General features: G+C 38.6%; 1 protein-coding gene across 2 annotated transcripts in view; it reads left to right on the plus strand.

Annotated features, from left to right (window-relative positions):
* Nucleotides 1-19,475, plus strand: part of LOC134670746 (myosin light chain kinase, smooth muscle-like) — a 45,332-nt gene that overhangs the window by 22,567 nt on the left and 3,290 nt on the right. For both annotated transcript variants that reach the window (XM_063528562.1, XM_063528561.1), the window contains exons 3-6: nucleotides 2,960-3,050; nucleotides 4,600-4,803; nucleotides 14,424-14,565; nucleotides 17,210-17,409. In XM_063528562.1, coding sequence (XP_063384632.1) covers nucleotides 2,960-3,050; nucleotides 4,600-4,803; nucleotides 14,424-14,565; nucleotides 17,210-17,409 — 637 coding nt within the window. The remainder of the gene's footprint in view (nucleotides 1-2,959; nucleotides 3,051-4,599; nucleotides 4,804-14,423; nucleotides 14,566-17,209; nucleotides 17,410-19,475) is intronic.

Consider the following 19,475-nt stretch of genomic DNA (forward strand, 5'->3'; position numbering starts at 1 on the left):
AAACAAATGACTATTTTATATTTATATTTATCTAGCTGACGCGAGATTTGTACTGAACTGTCAAAATCCGCGTATAAATAAAATCGGCGCCAGCTTTCGTGAAACAACCTGGCGCTATACAGTACGGTGTGAGGGCGTTCTAATTAAATGCTATAGTTGAACGCACCGCGGGCGCCGGCGTGTGACGCACCTCTCGAACTATGCACGTGGATAACTCATTGATCACCTACATACCCTGTATGATGGCTCCTCTACACGATGGGCCAACGCCGGCCACTCCAAGGGACGCATTTATGCGTTAAAGGGAGCAAGTGATATTGCTATCTCATTCTACCGCATAGCTGCGTCCCTTGGAGTGGCCGGCGTCGGCCCATCGTGTAGAGGAGCCATGACCTATACACGCAGGTACGTACTAACCAGCACGGGCCACATTCGACATGTACCACTGTCAGATTTTGCATCCACGACAAATCCACAGTTGATTGTAATGCATGTTGATTCTATCAAGTTTTGATTCGATCAATTGTGGATCATTTGATACAATACAACCAAAACTCAACTCTGAAGTCGGGGTGGTTCGGTTTGGTTTGGTTGACAGCTAGGCGTCACCTAACTGCGGATATTAGCAATAAAAATTTTACATTTTGTCATTCTACATATTCGAGAACTTCTGATTTTTCCCACATCAACGGGAGATCAACACGATACATCAAACGTCGCTAGTCGAATAGAGGTCTACATGTCTACTAAATTCCAAATCCGTACCTATTAAAATATAACTCTGTCTATCTGTCTCTTCACGTTTAAACCGCTTTAAAAGACTTAGTTTAAGTACCGGGACAGGACAAAGGACAGACTTTATCAAGGAACCCTCCTTTAAAGGTGTAAAAAGAAGGGTTGAATTTAGTATGGAAGTACCTACTAATCCTACACAGACGAAGTTGCGGACAGAAGCTAAGATCATCATCATTGGCCTGTAACATCAATAAGATGATGGTTTAAACAGTGTCCATAACGGTGCGGCACTTCCGCAAATGACTATTAAGATCAATGCCATTATAAAGGTATCATTAGTATAGGGGAATTTAGAGGAAGGAAAAGCCAAGCGAAAATGCTGATTTTGTTAGCATTTAGTGACGCCAGAATTGCATTGACGCATCATCATTCATTTCAGCCTTTATACGTCCCACTGCTGAGCACAGGCCTCCTCTCGAGCGCGAGAGGGCTTGGGCTATAGTCCCCACGCTAGCCCAATGCGGATTGGGGACTTCACATACACCTTTGAATTTGTTCGCAGATGTATGCAGGTTTCCTCACGATGTTTTCCTTCACCGAAAAGGGACTGGTAAATATCAAAATGATATTTCGTACATAAGTTCCGAAAAACTCACTAGCCGAGCGCTGGTGGCCTAGCGGTAAGAGCGTGCGACTTGCAATCCGGAGGTCGCGGGTTCAAACCCCCGGCATTGACGCAATGAGAAAAAAAAACCATCAAATGCACCATTACTCGTAATTTGAGATTAATCAGCAATACATCACAAATTTTCGCATAATTATGCTTGTGAAGTTGATCACCCTAAAGTGTCTGTCTTAACTACGCCACAAATTGCAAATCAATTAGTAAAACGTACGTTGCTGATTATTTGTCCCTTATCAGAACTGACACATTTAATTGATTACGTAATCGTAATATCCTAAGTACCTATAAGCGTACATATTTATGACAAATGTAGGGAAAAACCTTGAGTAAGATAAAAATTGTTCAAATATTGTGCGTCGCTTTTATTTCGTCAACCCATGTATCGTCTCCGACACGCTCCGGTTTCGTTTCCGCAATTTTTGAAAAAAAACCGCAAGTTGATTCTCATGACCAGATATCGGATTTAAGGGGGTAAAAATGGCAAAATTAAATAGCAGCAATGACTACAAGCATCGGTAAACTCAATATTATAGTTTATCGAGACAGCAACTCCCTATTTATAATTTAATTTTGCCAAATTAAATCCCCCCAAAAAAAGACTACAGCATATTTTTATCTATAGTACTACAACAATAGTACTAAGTAGGTACATAGGTATATCACTACACCAACGAGGAACGAAAACGTGAACTCTTAACAATTATTTAAAATAAAATAATGGCCCGTTTACGCGGCCATGCCAAAACTGCAATATTTTTATAGCGTCCATAACGCATTCATTTACAGAAGAACCTAATTTCAAAATACCGTATAGACCCTTTTAAGTAACAAAAATATTGTTGACGTTATACAACTTTCAAAAGGCCCGGATTCCACGCACTGCGCTTACGCAAGTGTAATCCAGGCCTAAATCGTAAAATTTTACGAGCAGAGAATGCAGTCTTTATGAAACTTTCTCGACTAAACGGATTATAATCCGATATCCACAGGTGTCCCTACACTATGCTTTATTAAATTATGTCTCAAACTTTGTAACTTGTAACCCAGTTTTTCGAGATAAATGCCAATGTGAAACTGTGCTCCTTTTGCGAAGGCACGTTACCTAGTTTTATACCAGATTGCGTCAAAATGGTCATCGCAAGCACCTAATTTATACTTAGGTAACTGTGTTTATCAAAGTCTACACATACTAGATGGGCGAAGGGGCATTCGTTCCTTCGATAATTCAGATGGTTCAAGATCGTTGCCCGTATGAATATATTGACTCTATACTACTTTTTGGCAAACACGCACACAGCCCGCCTGGTGACACGCGGTTGAAACGTTCGCCGTAGCCTATGGACACCTGCAATTTGCAAGGTGTTACATGCACGTTGCTAAACCTTAAAAAAAACTGTACACCCCTTTTTTAAAGAATCCCATACATTTGCAACGTTGCACACTTTAATCTAAGTGCCTCTTAATATTCATTCTCTCCCTCGTCCAATAGTGTATTTGTGTTAGAAAAATATCTAAAAATATATCGTATGTTGTCCACAGAGATAGAGCCACCATTCGCATACCGAGATGTCACCATCAAGCGCGGTACAGATGTCAACGACTTCTACGAAATGCTCTCGGAGATCGGCCGGTCAGTACCTTCCTTTATATCCACAGTTATCGGAACAAGGTGAAGCGATTAACAGTCCGCCGGACGGTATCGACCTGTCAGTTAGAACAAAATTTTGACAGTTCCGAACAACTGACAGGCCGGTACCGTCCGGCGGACTTAATCAGTGGGCCCCATTAGCTAGTTAAAAGTTGTAAAGTTAATAAATTATATAATAAGTTAAGTAAATTTTGACGATTAAAATAACACTTGCACTGCGTGTGCTATCAAAATCGTTGCAGACTTTTCTTGGTCTAACTCTACATCTATAGGTCCTATACATACCTCCCATTTTATTTATGTTTGCTTATGTTGACTTTAGAACTTTACACTGGGCAGATTTTAATGAATGATATAGCCCCTACCTTTTTACGACAATATTTTAAGTATTTAGCTACATATAGCAAGTACAACTAATTATACTTCCTCCAATTCATTATAGAACATATTAAATTAGCATCAATAGTAGCGTATGAATCGCGCTAAAAGTCTGCCACCCTAAAATAGGTTTCCAAATAGGGATATATTTCTACAATTCGCGTTCAAAAGTATCTGTCACAGGTTAAACGTACATACATATACATTTTCTTTTTATTGCGAGTAAGTTATTAGAGAACTGTAGACACTTTATACACGTAGACTGATCCGTTACTTTTGATGCGGACAGTACATTGTTGACACTAATTTTCTACACAAAGCACATAGACACTGCTGTTCTACGCAGATTAGATAAGTATTATCTATGTTATTATTTTATTAATAAGTATGAATCAGGGCAGACCGGTTTATCTTTATCAATACGTGCTGTTTGGAAAACATTGTCGAGTGCCTGAACACAATGACTACCGACACACAGACATTACCGACAAGTAGGTCGATCATACTCAAAACCAACTGAATATAGGGACTGCTACCAACAAGATGTGCAAGTCTCATAAGAAATTAAGGAAACTTTCATTTTGGAGACGGTTTTTTAAATCCCCAAACAAAAATATGAGAAGTTCCCGAAAATTTTCAGTGTGAAAATATCTAAATTGGAAACTCTCCGACGGCACATCAGTGCTGGTATCAAAAATGTCGGAAGGTCTGGTTCCATCTATTCGAGCGATGGCGCCGTACCTTTGGCCTAGTCTCATGTAGATGGCGACCCTTTTTGATATTTAACAAATTTAACACATATCTGTGAAAGAATAAGGATCAAAGTCAAATAGCGTTCTAAACATCTGTCGAAAGATGGCAATCAATTTACTGTGACTACATAATTTACTTTCACAATCCGCCTCTATTTCAAATTCACTTTGCTATTGTGTCATTCATTAAACCACTCTTCACTAGTATTCCTTGTATAAACTTAGCTTTAATTACTTACTTATAAGTCATGTACTTAAGATTCAAAATTGTTAACCCTATGTGGAAGAGCGGTTGTCTCTTAATACAGGTATCTTGATTACTTAAAAAGAGGCACCAGCATGAATACTGAAATGTTACTTTATGTTACTGAATAAACTATTTTTTTTTATTCACATTCCAGGGGTAAATTCGGCACAGTATACCTGTGTCGAGAGAAGACCACTGGGCTGGAGCTAGCAGCCAAGCTGGTGTCGGTGGCGCGGCGGGACGAGCGTCGGAACGTCGAGCGAGAGGTCGACGTGATGCGCCGCCTGCGACACCCGAGGCTCATACAACTGTATGACGCGTATGAGTGGGGGAAGCACATGTGCGTCGTGCTTGAACTGTAAGTACTCCCAGATCTTCACTTTCATTCTTTGCCTCAGGGTTTACACCAAGCACTAAACTGTAAGTATATTTCTTGCTTTGCCAATGCCTCTGGGTCACAATTTTGGACCTTCAAGTCGTGTCGGTGGCGCGGCGGGACGAGCGTCAGAACGTCGAGCGAGAAATCGACGTGATGCGCCGCCTGCGACACCCGAGGCTCATACAGCTGTATGATGCGTATGAGTGGGGGAAGCACATGTGTGTCGTGCTTGAACTGTAAGTACGCCATTTTCTTTTTCATTCTTTGCTTCAGGATTTTAACCCTTATTGGACCACCAAGCACTAAACTGTAAGTATTTTTCTCGCTCGAGAATGCTATGAGTTTGGCCATTCGTGCAACAAGCTATTTAAATTTTTTTATATGGCCTATTGCCTGTGAAATAAGGTGTCAGTTTGAATCTATTTCATTTTATAAAAAAATAAGTTGACAGATCTGTTTTTTTTAATTCACCATAGTTTTATGACACGTATGACTTGCTCGCCAGACTCTAGTTTACCTTTAGGGTCCTGGCGTGCCTTGCTGAAGTCCTTAGGTATGCAATTGTACATCCGGTTCGAAGGACCAATTTTTAAACCCTTAATTCTCTAAATCTTCGTCTCGTCTAGTCAATATATGTCATGTTATTGTTTATTTGTTACAAGTCTGATAAACCTGGTTTAATGTAATTAATAAATATAATACCTGGTATAGAATATACGCAATCCTCTTTAAAGGCAATAAATTATATGAAAGATATATCCAAAATTCCAAGTCCTCTCCTAATAGAACGGTTCGACATTTAATACAAGTGTTAGTGCCAAATACCAATTATACGAAATAAATACAAACACATTAATCTTTCTGCTAAAATCACATACGTGAATGTACATACCTACACAAGCGTATATGTGTGTACACATACTTGTATAGGTATTTATACATATATCCGACTTGGACTATGTTCTGTCGATTGATCAGCAATATCTGGGTATAGGTAATAATTCCTTGTTTACATTACGAATTCCTAACTGGCCGAATCAGATTCCAAATTCCAAGTTCAGAATCGGAAACGGCGTTATTCCTAGATAAGTATTTAAAATCTCTGTACCTACATCTGCCTTCTTTGTGAATATTGATGGAAAAATATACCTACTATAAATTCTAAGCATTCGTTTTTATGTCCGCAATGCTCTCCTAGCCCACATTTTTTACCTTTTCTGTATATTTAAAATATAAGAAAATCGGTGTCATCGGTGATAGGTACATATGCAATATTATAATCGCGAAAAAAATATAATATCGATTTTTGGGCAATGTAAGTTACGACCAGAAAATAGGGTGTAGCTACGGCAGATATTCTTTAACATTTGGACATTTAAAGTATAGGAATTAGTTTTTATAATTTATTAGTAGTATAGGTAGTGGTATTACGCTACTAAACGTCAATTCGGATAATAAACATTGAACGTGCACTATACTGTTTGCCAACTGTGAATCATACTTTATAATCGTACCACATGGGATAGCTGTGAGCACACTTAGTCACTTGTGTTATCCAAGTCCTTAAATGCAAACCAGAGCGGCTACCGCGAAAACCGAAATTCGCAAATTGCAGGAATCTTTCTCTTTTACTCCAACGAAGGCGTAATTAGAGTGACAGAGAAAAATCCCCGCAATTTGCGAACTTCGATTTTCGCGGTTATAGCCTAGACCAAGGATAAAAAAGGAAACTTTTTGAAGTGATTGCAAGTACAAGAAACATAGCAAAATTTCAATATACACATTTTGAGCGAAAAATTTAAGTTTATTTCTATTGCAAATTGTACCAAATAAATTTCAGAGCAAAAGGCAGGCCTTGCTATGGAATGCGTTCTAAATTCGTTCATTCAATCGATCCGGAATGATCCGAGCAATCCCAAGGAATGAATCACGGGAGCAAGTTGGAATAAACGGTTTTATTTTAACCATACAGGTTAAGGTCGTTTGCCCACAGAAAACGGAGTACAGTATACTCCAGTGCAGCCATTCTCAAAGTGTGTTCCGCGGAACCCTAGGGTTCCGCAAAGCCTCTGTTGGGGTTCCGCGAAAATATACTTGTAATAATAAGAAAAAAACCAGCTCTTCTATAGGTATATCTGGTCCACAATGATGAACGAAAATTTTTAATTTGGGGTTCCGGTAAATATTTCGCTTGCCGAAAGGGTTCCGTCACCAAAAAAGTTTGAGAACCGCTGCTCTAGTGTAGTAAACCTGAGGACCTACCGCGAATCCACGTTCGTTTGTTTATTTGCCTCTCTGTCGTTCGAATATGCGAGACAGGCGGATAACGAAATTTCGAGTTTTGCGACAGGAAGGCCTTTTGGTTACGGAAAAAACCTGGAATTTTCCAAGACGTAGTTCACACATCACACCATACCGCATAGCCCCATCGCTCTACAACTCTTAGAGTATATGGTGACACGCTAATGCCCAATAGATGACACCTTGCTGTCTCCTCTATTGACAGATGACATGTACTGGGAACACGTGGAGCACCAGTATGTTTACCTTACTCGTATAGAGCCTTAGCCAAAACAAAATTCAAACAGAAATATTGTTTACCCTGAAACATATTTACGACATAGATATTGCCATGAAACATATTAACGTGTAGCTACTTGTCCAATGATGTACGAATAATAATAAAATAATAAAGACCTAGCTTAGGCCAAATATCGCCTACGTCTTCGGCGTCAGATATTCTTGTAATGCTATTAATAGGCAGGATTCCAGGTGTAATTAGGTCGGTCGTTGACAGACGCCGACGACAGGTGTGGCTCGTTCATTAATTTATAAATTTCACTTTTGTCCAGTATTTTTAGAAGACGCCATCTTGAATATTTTAACGAAAAAACACCTCCCGTGTAAGTTCTGTTATGTTTACTCTTATTCGACAACATCCCATTTTTTTTATCGTTCAAGTTTCCCGGACTCCCCTTACCTCGAGACGTTGGAATTAACCGACATCCTAATCTAATAAATGTCTAGAAAAATACACCGTGTTTTTTTTTTATTTCCGTTAATTTCAAGGGTGCATTCCTGAGCTTAAATCAAGTAACATTCCCATAGACACGGATATTCTAATTAACTCCATTTCGGAGATAATCAATAATTTATTTTTTTCTTATAAGGCCTCTACAAGCGTGTACACTTGTCTTAGGGCCAGTTTACATATTGATTAGTGTTTAGAATGAGTTCATACATTTGATACTAATCTTAAGTACAATCTCGGTCGATCAATGTTCGAAATGACATTGATATGTCATAGATTTCAATTATTTGGTTGAGTTAAATGTGATGCCCGTGTTACAACAACGCTATATGCTACATTTAAATATTTTTAAAAGTTAATTTTTATGAAAAAAAAATATTTTTTTTTCTTTTTCAAAATTAACTATGCCATTTAGTTATCTTAAACGTACTTAACCATACCCCGAAGTTATCGGAATTCAATACACGGTGTATATGTAGGTACTTCATAAAAAAAATGTGAATTAAAAAATGATTGACTCCCAAGTCTCCCAACCCTATCGTTTGGAACGCAGGATCACATGACGTCACTACCTAAGTTTTTTTTTTATTCAAGTGCTGGCTGAACACCTCACAGAGTTCAGACGAGATGACGTCAGAGGAATAAAAACGAAACGCAGAATATTTACATTTAGAACGTGCATTCGATGCTAATGTTCATACGTCTGTGGGAATTTAATATATCAAACCCATGTTCCAAGTAACAAGGTTTCATTTGCTAGGTACGTGTCAAGAGATATACAACTCGTTTTTAAATTACCTATATATCTTTTTTTACGTCTCACTGGCTCGTTGATACATTCATTCGCATTGAAGTAAGATTTGTCAGCGATATCATTCCGATCTATTTGAAGACTTTATTACGTGGTAAATAATGATTATATTTCTGTAGCTACTTCGTTATATTATTTCAAACGGCTCATTGAGTTGTGGTTAACCGCACTGGTGACTGTTGAAATCTAATATGTCTAAGTTTTTTCGATCGGTACTGTTTATTATTTTAACAATATTTTTCGTCGTAATACTTACTTGATTGATAAACTTTTAGCTGAGAATAATGCCTGTCTACTTACTATTGTCGAATATTTTTAAAATGTAGAGTAGACCAGTAACTAAGTACCTATTGACGTAGTGAGATTACACAAAGACTCCAAAATGGTAACCGGACATGATCCGTGGCGCCGTCGTTGTCGTACTGATAATATTATACGCGTATGCAGCGTGACGCATATCGGCGTCAAAGTCAAGTGCCCCGTAAATGGATTGGGATCCGAGAGATCTTAAATTAGGTTTCCACATTCGAACCCTGTAGCTTTATATCTAGGTGGTTATTTGCAATATAAATAGGTAGGTTAATACTTATATTATGCCATGGTGATTACCGCACGTATACCTATCAGGTTTTTAATATATTCGAAGTTCTACTTAGGTTACTTGATACACTTAATAGAACAAAATTAGGTATATTAGAGTAAAGCCTAGCGAGTTTCCTTATATGGGTATTGCGAGCAGTATTAAATAGGTTTTGCTTTGGAGCAATAATTTTACAACCGATAACGATCGAAAATGTAAACATACATATGTATTAGAAGTAGAATGTAAGAGGCGTAATTAATAGATTATAATCTACAGACATATAGATGCTAAAATAAAATATTGATTTGATATGAATCTTGTATCTTGTTAGGAATTTGAAAAATATTTAGAAAGTGAAAGAACTTTAAAATCAATAAGTATATTTTTATTCTGATCCCATTTCTGATAGAATAGACATCAATTAACCTCTGCGCTATTTACTCTTTTTTGTCTAGCTAGACTTATACAATTTTATACATATATACTTGTAAATAAATAAATAAATTTACTTCATCATCATCATCATCATTTCAGCCTTTATACGTCCCACTGCTGAGAACAGGCCTCCTCTCATGCGCGAGAGGGCTTGGGCTATAGTCCCCACGCTAGCCCAATGCGGATTGGGAACTTTAAACTTACTTATATATGTTAAACTAACGCGATAACACATTGTTTCGCTTGTAACTAATTTTAAATTGGTCGAATATAAAAGCCAGAGATGTGAAGAGTTTAAAAACGGTTGCGTCTTTATGCGAGACGTCAAATGATGGCGCGAATATTTTGGCTCGTCGCCATCTTGCCGCTACGTATTAACGGCTGCGTTCAAGATAAAAATCTACTAAATATATGTTTCTGAATACTTACAGTGATAAATAAAACAAAATCGCCATGATTGGGTCGAATTGGTGCACTAAGTTTTATGTAGGTAGAGAATGGCTCTTACGTACACTTGCCTTGTTGATCCGGCAAGTAGCAACCTAAGGTTAACACTGGCGCCGCAAACCGCATTAGTGTAAAATCCGCCTGTGTGTATGTGTATTGTGTACCCACATACAATAATTGTAAACACACCTGAATTCCTGAAATATTCAGACAGCCTGAGCATTGACATTTGCCTTAGCAGGAAACGATAACGTGCCAATTTATATAATTTTGTATAATCTATTACCTATATCAGTTCGTATATTATGTAATGGGAAATTAATTAGTTTCTCCTTTGCCAACTATTCGTTAGTGAGATGAGATTGAAAAACCCACGTAATTTGGCCTACGGAACGCAGAACACTCGATGTACAATTATTTACCAAACCAAAATGTTTACAAAATTTTCGTAAACTAACATGACGTAGTGCTTATATGTTCCCGGCATATAATTTTTTTATAAAAACAAACCGCATGACGTCACAGTCGCAATGGTAAACAAGGGTAGCCACAGTCAGCTGTTGACGTACGTCCATTCAAGATCATTCTAAATTTGAACTTCGATTCAGAAATGTAGCGCGGGAAAATTTTGTTTTTAATAAATAAGGCGTTTCAATTATCGAATTATACGATAGCTTACCCATAATTTATCAATGTTGTATTACGTACATAATGAAGCGATGGGTACATTTTGGTGGTTTAAAAATAAGTAATAGGTACTTCTTTTACTACTTTCAAACTTTTTAAAGTCAAATTCCTAAAATTTTAATCTTTAGTCGTTTCATAAGAATCGTTTCATTTTCCTCGCTCATCTATTCCAATTTTTTTCAGTTTATCATTCTGGGGTAAACATAATATATGACTGTAGTTAGTTTGATCTAACCGTAAACAAATACCTCCTAAACAACTACGTATGTGTGTGTAAATTCACTCTCGATCACTTTTATGTGGCAGTCATTTTTTGATTATCAACAAAATAGGTCAAGGTGTAAGATTTCGTAACCGCTACGTCATCGAAAATGACTAAGAATGACGTCAAAATGCGTGGAAAGAATAATGGACTTTTTCTTGGATTTATTTAGACCGAAATGGTCATGGCCTAGTTGGCATGGTGTAATGAATATTACGTTTCCCAGTATGCTAAATTTACTTGAAAACAAGGTTAATTGCTAACAGTGTTATGTTGTTTTCGAACCCAGGGTTCAAGGTCGCGAATATAATATTTACCTTTCCTGTATAAGTTATTTACGATACGGGTACTTAGAGTATACATAAGTATGGCTTGGTCAAGGGAGGACGAGGTAGTGGATATCCACCAACCCGCTGGATGGACAATGTAAAGAAGGCCTGCCAGGCATCTACACAGGCGCCTATTATGAAAGCGGAAAATCGTGCAGAGCCTTGGTGCACAAAATAACGACCTCATGTGGTCGCGACCCTCATGAGGAATCGAGGAAGAAGAAGAATATAAGGGAATTATTATTCGTCAACTCGTCAAAAAATATATTGGTAACGTAGTAATTCTCTCAATTTCGCGAGCACACCTGTTCAAAATAACCGTGGACAGTCTTCGCGCACCAACATAATTAAAGTCTTTGTTCCAACGAATTTACGACTCTCGCGCATTGCGAAACGCGAAATCGATTGTAGCCGACATGCTGTGGAAATATTTAATTGCCAGTTTACTTTAAGGAGAATTTACGATCTTAAACACTGAATTCTTCGACGTAACGTGCAACCATATGCGAACTTAATCCATTGTTAACCATTTAAACCCGTGCGTGTCGAAGTAATGGTTGCCGATTTCGGGATTATTATCGAGACCGATTCCGATGTGGTCTGCCCGTCTTTAACTGCCTTTCAAACTTAACTGATACACTTACGTATAATGTAGGTATAGCTAGGTGACCTGTCATGGCTCCTCTACAGACTCTACACGATGGGCCAACGCCGGCCACTCCAAGGGACGCAGCCATGCGGTAGAATGAGATAGCAATATCACTTGCTCCCTCAAACGCATAAATGCGTCCCTTGGAGTGGCCGGCGTTGGCCCATCGTGTAGAGGAGCCATCAGGATAGTGGCAGAGAGAGGAACGGAATGGCGCGGTTATTACTCCACCGACAAGAGCCAGGCTCGATGATGATGATGATGATGAGGTTATACACGTTGTTGAACAACTAATTGTATGCCGATTTAATCAACGTATATAAAATATAACAATGAAATCTTACTTAATTAAGTATATTCCTCGATCAATAGTTGGGAATGGCAGTTTATTTACTTATCGGTATTAGTTTAATTGGTGATATGATTATGATATCGGGAAGCGGAAAAAACTACAAAGATAACCGACTGACTCCAACATATATTAGCTGCTCATTAAGCTCAATTGAACATCGAATGTAATCTCCTGCCAAAACGACCTCGTAATTTAATCTCATTACGACATAAACAACAGTATTTAGCATCAAGGTGGGATGACATCCAATGACTTTTATACTCCGGCCGCTTGGCAAATTTCTTCGAGCTGTCGAGAGGAGAAAGTCATTTGTATCGATGGCTTGGCGTTGGCGCCGACCTTGGCGTCTTGGTGACAAGTCGCATTCCTTCTTCGCGGGTCGAGTGAGGCGGGTGACAGCTCGAGTCACGAGACGCGTCATGGGTGATCATCGGTTGTATTTGTTTCGGCGAATCGGTGCACTCATGCTAAATGAGATCCATTTTATTTATTCCCAGGAAAAAACAGAACGCATGATACAAAGGCACCTTGCGACGTTCATCAATTTATACCGATTTGATTGTCCCACATTTTTTTTTCAAATTTTCTACGCATGCCTCAGGAATACGAGCTTACTATCAATTACAGTTCTAAAATGCAGACGTAATCTTAACGAAAACAGAATTCCTTCGCTTCGCGATCTAGGCACCATTCGTTTTTACACGTTTATTTTAGCACCGTACTGACTTTGGCAACAGCCCGGAGATTTTTACGTTGATTTCGCACATGACTGTTTTCTTATAAATCGAACCAGACTGATTCATTTTGACTTGTGAAAATACGTATGAGTGTGAAGTGGTCAAGAAATAGACACAGGAAGTACTGACGATGTTTATTTACAAAAGACTGGAGCCATTACCATTACATGACGTTATTGATAAGTATGTGCAATGGATAAAGTAACGACTAACGCAGGTTATTTAGGTACCTAGGTGACTGCTTTAGTTATTTGCCACTACATAATAATAATTGGCCACTCCTAACAAATCAGAAAAAAGTCAATTAAAAGCCTTATTGTTAAGAGGGACCAATTACTAATATAGTGGTCCATAAGTACAGCAGTCTCCCTACTCAAATATATTCACCGATTCTGTTTCGACTCCGACTAAACTTATAATTTCCGAGTAGAAGTAGAACTTTAGAGTCACAGAAAAACGTCTCAGTCACATGTGTCAGGTAACCTTACGCTCCCAAGTTTAAATGTCTTGTTGCCTTTTTAGTTGAGGACGCGTTCATTTCAAAATTGATTTTACTTTGTAACGACAACGCTTTCTCTTAGGCCCTCTTGCACCCTTCCACTAACCCGGGTTAACCGGTTACCAGTACAATTTGACACTGGGTTAACGGTTTAACCGCTTATCCCCGGGTTAGTGGAATGGTGCAAGTGGCACTTAGAGGATTGCTTATTTCTGTTAAATGGCACATCGGTGACCTACTTGTAGACTTTAAGGACTTTTTTTGGGGAATTTGAGCAAAATTATTTTCACCACACCAGCTCGGAAAGGCTTACTTTGCACTTCAAAAATTGATAGCAAAGTTGCATTTTATTCACATGTGAGGCAAAGTAATCAAATGCAAATTTTGAGTTGTTTTCTTACGTTTGCTGGTAAAATTTACTTTTAAATGATGATTTGGGATGATAAATATTTAATAACATTCATTTGGATTTGTTTTGGTTTGATTTTGTTTGATATTTTACATTTAATATTTGCTTCGGGTTGGTGTGGTGAAAAATGATGTGTTTCACTCGGGGGCAAACCCCGTTTTGTTTTGTTTTTTATTTGTTTAACCCTCGTGCTTTGAAACCCTCGCGACGCTCAAGATTCAATTCTGGAATCTTTCGCTTGCTCGGGTATCAATATTAGCACGAGCGGTTAAACAACAACTTTGCCCCCTTGTAAAACAAATAACTATTTCTTACGAAGTTACCCGTTTACCTCTGTTCTACCTACTAAAATGTACTTTTATCCTCAGGATCACAGGCGGTGAGCTGTTCGAACGTGTGATAGACGAGGACTTCGTGCTGACAGAGAGAGCATGCACCGTGTTCATGCGGCAGATCTGCGAGGGCATAGAATTTGTTCACCGGCAGAACATACTTCACCTGGATTTGAAGGTTAGTTAATTAGCTGATTTAGTTCACTAAAAGAATGTGAACAAAAGCAGGCGTGGCTCACTCCGCGATTTCGTCGCTTTGCTACAGGTAGCTATTTTAAAAGTATATCCGTTCCACCCCAATTTTGGGGGAAGCCATGAGCCGCGCGTGGCGCTGTCGCCACCTAGCGGCCATATCTGTGCTGATCGTAACAGACGCGTTTTGTAAGAGAGTGAGTCGGATCTTCTGTACCTAGTAGGTATTATTATTTATTCTGTGACAAAAGTCCTTATGACTAAGGCTCATTACCCACGAGCGCTTTACCAACGCACGTTAAAAAACCGATCGCCGTCCGCACGCTAAATATGTATGTGCTAAATTCGCTTTAACGTCCAACGCTTAAAGTCGAAAATCCAACAACGCTTGATATAAAGTGCCACCGCCCTAGCATATGCATCCATTTGTGTCATTGAAACGCTTTTTTAACGCGCGATAAAAAGCGCTCGTGCATAAGCCTTATTACTCGTTCAGCCATTGACATATTTCCATTGATACAAAATGTTCAACCTCATTGCACCAAAAATTATCAGAAATAAGATAATCAATTGTGTAACCATTTTAATTTATCGAAAGATGAATTACATTCCGATCGCAATAATTCTTGGCTAGAACTCAAGTGTCACACGCTCACAACCTTTAAGACGCATGCGCTCACATATGACACTATAACAAGCCTGCCATTGTGCCACCTATGTTATGTATTAATTAATTTAATTATTCCTAACCCGTCCGCTGTGGCACTCTGATTGCATGGCCCAAGTCCAAAGTCTTAAATCAGAATGGCGGAAATCCAAAGCGCGGGAGGTTTATGATTGTCTGTCCGCCATAATTGTTTATTCAGCGTACCGCGTTATTTCTGATTACTCTTAGCGAAAATACAAAATGTCGTTTAATTTTAGACGTTATGACGTTGAAACTATGATTCGGTATTCAATAATTTTGGGTTTGAGCCATCATTACAGTCGCAAATAGCTTGAAACGAGTAATTCATTTGTTATCCAACTACCAACATAATAAATTTAAATTATTCTAATGCAGAGGCGATTTTTGCGAATACTTACCATCGCGAATATGATGGCTGCGCTTTTATCGTTTATCGTCACTTTCGCACTCATATACATACGTGTTAGAGCGTGATGGTCACAATGACAGACGACTAAAACGCGACCATCATAGGTCCGCTGGTCAGACAAGGTCCATAAAACGGGGTCCCTTTGTTTCCCATAACGTTTTAAGTCATAATGTATTGATTGTCATATTATCGTTAGTCATATAACTGAAACCGTTAACTTTTCAGGATTTTTGTAAGGTTATTCTATAGATGGGTTAGGTTAGGTTAGGTTTATTTTATGGCAATCCTGAAAAGTTACGCGTGTTTGAGAAAAACCAATTATGACTTACGAAAATTCGGACAAACAATACCTTATGACTTACTTAAAACTATTTGGGAAACAATAGAGACCCCCATAAAACTGTATCATTTCAGAATTGGCCAAAGAATAAAGTAATAGTAGTTTATGTGACTGCTAAATAATGAAAGGCATTAAAATACGAGTGTGGGTTTATGAAACGAATGAAATGAGTTTCATAATAGTATCACACGAGTGTTTTAATGCCTAATTATGTACAGTTACATACACTGCTTTATCTACACACATATTATAAACTTTCTATGATATATTCACTAACTTCATATTACAGCCGATTTTGCTCTCTGGCGGAACTCGCGGATATGAGATGGCGTCTCCGAAATATCTTTATACGAAAAGATACGAAACTTTTGTTATAGTTCCTTTAAAAACAACAAAACAAATTATTTTTTACTTATAAACTAATTAAAAGATAAACTGTACGTCAAATGGCGGCAACTGAAAACTTTTTTCACGCACGTCACGCATCCGTAGTTTTTTTTAAATTCAGAGACAAACTAGAGTCGGGGTCGATTACCATAACGTCCGATACCAACTTACATGCGAGATTTGTGAATATTGTATGCAATTGTCATTTGATTTCGAATAAAACGTCATCTCAACTGATATTAGAATAGGGGTCAAATCAAATTGCTTTTTTTTTCAGAGATGTTCGAATTTGAAATGCATTACCAAATCGATTTTGATACAGTAATGAAGCTACACATTTTCACAGATAAGAAATTTGCTGTAACAAAACAGTTTATCGTAATGTGGGCCATTATTTACGAATTTTGAAGGCATCATGCATAGACAGTTTATGATATGTGTGTAGATAAAAGTTATAACTGTTATAATTAAGTGCATTGTTAATCGATATCCATTGTCGTTGTTATTATTTAGGTTGATCAATATACTTTAATAAAAAGTTATTGTACTGCAAAAGTGTTGGATTTGGGTAAAGTATACCATTAACGCCTCAATCTTACAAGATATAGGTACAATAAATATATTAAGAACGGGTCACTCACGGACGAACGGGTACGGAGCGAAACATGTCGAGCGTTTTTCGACTTAAAATACGTGAGTGACCAGTCCTTAACATATTTAATATGTCTGTGTCTCACTGAACTTTTATCAAACAAGATACGTTAACCTAACCCTGCAATAAAAGATAAAATCCAATATTTCTACAGCCCGAGAACATTCTCTGCCTGACCAAAACGGGCAACCGGATCAAGATCATCGACTTCGGCCTCGCGAGGTTCTTCGACCCCGAGAAGAAGCTGCAAGTCCTGTTCGGGACGCCCGAGTTCGTGGCCCCGGAGGTCGTCAACTTCGACCAGATCGGATACGGCACCGACATGTGGTCCGTTGGCGTCATCTGTTATGTGCTGTGAGTATTCTGCCTTGAGGCAGGGGTACGAAACTCCTGACTTCGGCCAAAGTCGGCTCCGCTCGGCTCAGTATTGCTCCGAGCAATTATATATTAGGGTTGGCACCACTTGACTTCCTTTTGCGTGCACGACCATAGACAAGATAATCACTTGATTTTTGACAACCCTAAATAGTCGAAAGGGATAGTGTCATATTAGAAAGGGCCAGCATGATCCGACCCTGAACCGCTGTCAAACTTCGTTTTTTAGGAAGTTTCCTTTCTGTACGGTAGTATTATTAACTATTCTGTGCTTGAGGCTTCTCTTCAGGTACCTCGGCGAATGACAATCGTTGATAGAAAACTCCAATCGAAACTTAATAATACCTAATGTAACTGGAGTCGCGTGTTTAATTAAACGAACGGGTCTACCGCGATACGATTTCATTGTTTAGGAACCTTAAATTCCGACGTTTCAGCTGAGTTGCACCAGCTGTGGTCACTGAAAGACTGACGCGTGACGTCCCAGCAAAATATCAATGGAGATCATAGATTAGTATATGGTCTCGGATGTGCCTCTTCATCGCGTAGATAAGTGCTTTGCCCCTGTTCCTCCATTATTTCTGACATACCTGACAAAGACTATTTCGTAGACCATCACCAACGTTGGAAATGGCGTACAAATTAATAAATAAAGACATGTAATTAGTAATGACAAACGGTCAAAGTCAAATATATACGTATTTGGCGGATCAAGTGGCCAAAACACTCGAAAATAAGTGTTGTGTCCCTTTGGTAATGAATATGACATTGGAGTACACAAATAAAAGAAAACACGTGCATAAAAATTAAGACGGCAATTTTGTATTATTAATTATTTATGCGCAGATAGTCACGCTGCTGCAGTGTGTTTCTTTTATGCGTGCTGTATGATTTTCAAATATTATACAGAAAGTTAGAGTCTGTTCGGAAAGAGAACTTGGTATTCGGGGTTCGGATATTGGTTCCCATATGTCTGCATGTAACAATTGCACCAATTTTTCATCGTTACGCCTTTATAAAATCGTATCCAAACTGTATCGGTGTATAGTATGTACTTTAACGTTCATTTTGAGACTGGTATTGTTAGCAATAAAGCGTTGTAAAGCGGTAGTTGTTTTGGAACCGATCCCCTGGGTCTCTGCCATAAACGCCAGACCGACATCGCTATGCCGCATTGATGTTCCGTTGTGAGTCACGTTCAATCTCATTCAGTGCCACTGGGCGTGGGTAGTGAGCTTGGGGCTTCAATCAAAAACGTATTTTTATCGGAGTTATGGAGTACACTAAGTACCAACTGGGCCCAGGTATATCACCACACCTTACAAAGTCCCGCCGCGTCTGTAAGTTTGTGTTTATGTATGTTCGCGATAAACTCAAAAACTACCGAACGGATTTTCATGCGGTTTTCACCTATCAATAGAGTGATTCTTGAGAAAGGTTTAAGGTTTTGTGTAACCCGTGCGAAGCCGGGGCGGGTCGCTAGTAGAACTACAAGGTAAAATTAAACCTGCCTAAAATAGGCATCAATAATGTAATGACTACCACATGTCTACCACGAAGTTTGGACTATGTCCATCTATTTTTATCGCTCTAGCATACAGATACAGAGTGACAGCTGAAGATGTAAACAATTTCTGAATTACGATGTTCGCGGTAGTCCCCCAGGATCTGCAATTTAAACCGGCAGCACCTTAGGACTTCGCGATAACCGAAATTCGCAAATTGCGGGGATCTTTCTCTGTCACTCAATCACGCCTACATTGGAGTAGAAAAGAAAGATCATAGATAGGTACTAGTCTAGCGGGAATTGTCCCGCTTGATTAGTGTTGCCATTTTAAACTCAAAAAAATAAAGCCAAACGTTTCAGTTAAATACAAACTGGAAAAGTCTAGATATTTGAGTCATAAAGGGAAAACGAAATGTCGCTTCTCTTTATTGCCCCGAACCCTTCTGCTTATTAATTCACTCGTGATATTCTAAACTCCTGAACCTAGTGAACCTGAAGCTAGTTTAAAGGCTATTTGCTTTTATAGCATTTTTATAGG

Source organism: Cydia fagiglandana, chromosome 14 (assembly GCF_963556715.1).
Source record: "Cydia fagiglandana chromosome 14, ilCydFagi1.1, whole genome shotgun sequence".
Taxonomy (NCBI): domain Eukaryota; kingdom Metazoa; phylum Arthropoda; class Insecta; order Lepidoptera; family Tortricidae; genus Cydia; species Cydia fagiglandana.